Source organism: Phoenix dactylifera, unplaced genomic scaffold, assembly GCF_009389715.1.
Source record: "Phoenix dactylifera cultivar Barhee BC4 unplaced genomic scaffold, palm_55x_up_171113_PBpolish2nd_filt_p 000964F, whole genome shotgun sequence".
Taxonomy (NCBI): Eukaryota; Viridiplantae; Streptophyta; class Magnoliopsida; order Arecales; family Arecaceae; genus Phoenix; species Phoenix dactylifera.
The window spans coordinates 44866-49237 of record NW_024068322.1 but is presented as its reverse complement, the minus strand read 5'-3'; the positions used below and the strand labels follow the sequence as shown (position 1 = coordinate 49237).

General features: G+C 39.7%; 2 protein-coding genes and 1 long non-coding RNA gene across 4 annotated transcripts; all 3 read right to left on the bottom strand.

Annotated features, from left to right (window-relative positions):
- Positions 1-465: 465 nt before the first annotated feature.
- On the bottom strand, positions 466-913 carry LOC120107696. Its single transcript, XR_005509375.1, has 2 exons — positions 747-913; positions 466-643 (listed from the first exon to the last, which is right to left on the bottom strand). It is a non-coding gene; the product is annotated as an uncharacterized LOC120107696 (long non-coding RNA).
- A 40-nt stretch (positions 914-953) lies between these two features.
- Positions 954-1736, bottom strand: LOC113461485. Its single transcript, XM_039121089.1, has 4 exons — positions 1534-1736; positions 1364-1456; positions 1162-1263; positions 954-1075 (listed from the first exon to the last, which is right to left on the bottom strand). Exons 1-4 carry the CDS (start codon positions 1627-1629, stop codon positions 998-1000), a joined length of 369 nt encoding a protein of 122 aa, XP_038977017.1. The 5' UTR covers positions 1630-1736; the 3' UTR covers positions 954-997.
- A 91-nt stretch (positions 1737-1827) lies between these two features.
- LOC120107697 lies at positions 1828-3863 on the bottom strand. 2 transcript variants are annotated; one of them, XM_039121090.1, is made up of 3 exons: positions 3364-3863; positions 2193-2375; positions 1828-2099 (listed from the first exon to the last, which is right to left on the bottom strand). In XM_039121090.1, the coding sequence occupies exons 1-3, from the start codon at positions 3443-3445 to the stop codon at positions 1843-1845; spliced, it is 522 nt and encodes a 173-aa protein (XP_038977018.1). In that variant the 5' UTR covers positions 3446-3863; the 3' UTR covers positions 1828-1842. The 2 variants fall into 2 exon arrangements, with proteins under 2 accessions (XP_038977018.1, XP_038977019.1); XM_039121091.1 differs by lacking the exon at positions 3364-3863 and adding an exon at positions 2473-2526.
- Between the last annotated feature and the right edge of the window lie 509 nt (positions 3864-4372).

Sequence of the window (4372 nt, the reverse complement as noted above, 5' to 3'; positions counted from 1 at the left end):
ATTTAGATTCCTACTTGGAGTAGGATTCCTACACTACAAGAATAATGGTCATTAGCGACGCATTTTTTGTCCTTTAACGATGCTTTTAAGCGTCGCTAAAAACCATCCCGACGCTTTCGTAAGCGTCGGCAAAGCGTCGCCTATGCTACAGTGGAGAAAATATTTTCCGACGCATCGAAAAGCGTCGAAAATTAGCAACACTTTACCGACGCTTTTTAGCGTCGGCAATTGCAAAATTAGTGACGCTTTAAAGCATCGTTAAATTCCAGCTAGCGATGCTTTAAAGCGTCGTTAATTGATTTCTAGTCGAAATTTTAACGACGCTTTAAAGCGTCGCTAATTGATTTCTGGTCGAAATTTTAACGACGCTTTAAAGCGTCGTTAGAATATTAATTTTTTTTTAAAAAAAATTTCAAAATTTCTAAACCCTGTTTACAAAATCAAAGCCACACACACTAAGCGAGATATACACAAAATCAAACATATTTATCTAAACATTCATATTGTCAAATTACATTCATACTATCAATTTACGTTTACAATGTACTTCAAAAAGCATAAAAAAATACATATAAACTCCAAAATAAATGCTTCAGGGGTCGCTAGCATCACCATCTCTACGTGCAAATGAACTATCAGGAACCTGTAATAAAAAACCTAAAGCAGTTAAGAATACGAAAATTATTAAACTCTTTAAGAAAAATATGATACTTATGCAAAATGTTCAAGTAGATGTAGTAATTTACCTGAGGAGGGACAAACTGATGCAACAAAGATGTAATCTGATTAATCTGAGCCCTCAAAGATTGCATCTCTGTCTGGTGGCTCTGCTTCAACTCTTTTATCTCTGCCTTCAGATCATTAACCTCTGCAGTGCTACTACTCTGTCTAACACTTGAGTATATCTACCCACTGCAGACAACTGAGTGGGGGTAACTCCAACGCCATAATCCCTCACTCGACCATAACGCTCCGAGCCCATCAACTCGGTAAACACCTAAGCTTCGACACCTCTGGTGTTGCCGATTGAAGATGACTCTCCGATACGCTCTGAAATAAGGGATGTAGCTCTGTCCTATATCTCTCAAAAACAATCAAATTAATTTTTGAAAAATTAAAATATATAAAAAATCATTGCAGAAATTATTAATAAATACATACAACTATATCTCTCGACTCCTCTCGGACAAAGCTGCCATCTCGGTGGGTGTGAGTCATCTTATAGAACTCCACCTCACCAGGTTTCCTCCCATGGTCTTCCATCTACAACAAAAAGTATATTGGAAGAGTTTCATCTTATAGAACTATATCATGATACATGCTATATGATACAAGAGTTTCAAAAAGTTTCAAAAAAACTTACGAATTCAGCTCTGAGCCTCGCATAACTCTTCGAGCCTGAAGTGTGAGGAATTGTCTGAGATGCTCGTGCGGCTCGACCAATGTCAGAATATGTCTACCATGAAAAATTAAACATTGTAATATATTAAATATATTAAACATTATATAAGGTATTGAGAGAGAATACACAACCTGTCCTCTCTCGGAAAACCAATAGTGAACAAGCTCCCTCCACTGATGATGGTATACATCAGGAGGACAAACACGAGCAACCTCCTCCTCTGTCATACCCTCGCGCTTCCAGTCGGCCTTCAACTTCGACTTATATTCTTTCCATTTGCGGTTGAGGGACTTTAGCACCCAATCATGGCTCTCTGGAGGGAGCACAAACTTTTTCTACACCAAAACAAAAGAATGTTATAATAATATTAAATCAAAAAATTAAATTTATAATAGTAAGCAAATTAACATACAGTAGCTATCAAATTAACAATATTAAATTCAATTCTTTACGTGTACAAATTTAAGAAGCTCAACTTTATAAGAAGGAAGGATATCATTCCACTTATGATAGTTGAGCGGACACAACTGACCCCTACGCGCAACTGATCCTAAGAAACTTGATAAAAGGCTTCCAGCCCTCTTGATGGGCTGCCCTAGTTCGTTACATTCGACGACCATCTTCTCATCCTCACGAAGCTGCCACACATCCCGTGCTCGAGAGGAACCCCGTGTCAACCTCACTCTCCCTTGTTCATCTATAAAAAATAATAATTAAAATATTGGAGGCAAATTAATTAAAATAATTAGATTGTAAATGAACTTAATATATGCACTTTAAATCAAATTACCTTGGATATGCAAGTCATCCATAACCTCCTGGCCTGGATGTTGCTGAGACTGGAACTCATGCTGAGACTCGGACTCGTGCTGCTGGGGCTGCTGGGATCGCATGGACTGAGCAGAAGAAGATCCCACCTGAGACTGCTGGAACTCCACATCTCTGAATCGTTTTCCTCGGTGCATTTTGTTACCTAAGCAAGTACTTAAGCAATTGAAATCTGTTTAAAAATGCAAGAGTAACTAATTTATAAATCATAAAATATTAAAAACAGTGGATGAATCACAAACCTTTTCTCCAACTAGGCCAGAGCAGACAGAAAATTTCAAGCATTATAGGGTTGCGGATTGGGTTGCCGGAGATCGTTTTTTTTTAACCCTATAAAATCAGTACAGGGTAGAATAAACCAAAAAAATGTACAGGTACAATTATCCATACAGGAGCCAAGTCAGCCAGGGAAAAGAATCCTGGGGCAATTCCATACACATGTACAGGTACTATTATATTTTATGTACATGATTAGGCAACGAAAAGGGTCACAAATATACAGTAAAAATAAAGATATACTTAAGAACTGCATTAAATTCATATGGATCAAAACATTTTCTCTAGCAGAAGTTTCCAAGTTTATCTATTTGAGTTGTTCTAGAACATCACAATATCTAGGCATTCAGTTGTTTTTTGTTGACATAGCCATCTCTACAGAAGAAGTAACTATCAAATAACAGCAGAAATTTTAATTAGAATACGAACATGTGAGAGTGTGATCAGCCTTGAAAGTAAAAGACATACAATTTTTTACAGAAGCTAATGCCCCATTGCCTGATCATATGCATTTGTTAATATGTAATTCAATTTAGATTATTTGCAACAGAGGACTAAAAGATTATAAGACAGTTCAAAAGGAAATAAGGAATTAAAGAAAAATCATGTAGGTCTCATCCAAATTTGTTTATCCTTGATTACAAAAAGTAACTGAAGAATCCCGGTGGGGAAAGGAAATATAATTAGAAAGGTGAAGGAAAGAGAACAAGATTTCCAGGTCTGCATCAATATTTCTGTGTATTATGGCATGCCTTCAAGAGTACGTTAACAGCATAATCATCCCATATCTCTCACTGCAAACTAAAACTATCTGAGAAAGAAGAAGCCATTATTATTAATGGAGAAAGAAACGATACCTGTGGCGAAGATAATAGGATAATGTTCTTGAAATTCTCTAATGTCTTCTGCTGAAAAAGGATAAACAAAATGTATCAGCATATTTTAATTTGGGAGCAATAATGTGATCGGTAATAGATCCTTAGTACTCGGACATATTTAACCCTCCAATAGGAACTTGTGTAGTCATAAACAAGTATCCAGGGGTGCGCAAATGCATGTTCAACCCTTTTAGTGTGATCTGGTACAAGGCAGCCCCTTGAGACTGATGCATGGGTGAACCAACCCTGAATCAAGCTCATATAACTCAATACGAAGCTTAACAGGGTTTTTACACCTTGTTTCCAACTTTCATTACTGATCTGTAGCTTGTGTTGGTATGGTCATTCTATAGACCAGCAAGCAGTATGAGGCCATACAGCAAGTTTTAAAAACATCGCCATGAGCCCAAGAGAATAGGGAAAAAATCCAAATAACACACTAAATCACTACCTAATCACTATTGAACCAGCTCATAGCAAACCACATAAATCACAATGTTGGACATACTCGGCCGCTGTGCGGGCCATACCCGCGGGGTCCCTGAGCAGCACAGGGAGGGTCACTGTCAGCATGTCCTGCCGCCTGCCAACGGCGATGGCCTGGTTAGTAGGTGGGTCATACCGAGGGTCCCTGAACCCATGGCGAGGCCAGGTCGGAGTCCGGGGTTGGGCGAGGCTTTGGTCGGAGTCGACTCGTGGCGCTGCCTTTGGTGGGGTTTAAGGAAATAGAGTTGCGCCTTCACTAACACCGGTCGGTTTTGGTGTAATGGTAGCGCTTGATCCTGACAATTGGTATCAGAGCCAGAGGTCTCGAGTTCGAAACCCAGGCATCGCGTTGGGGGGGGAAATGTTGGACATACTCGGCCGCTGTGCGGGCCATACCCGCGGGGTCCCTGAGCAGCACAGGGAGGGTCACTGTCAGCATGTCCTGCCGCCTGCCAACGGTGATGGCCTGGTTAGTAGGTGGGTCATACCGAGGGTCCCTGAA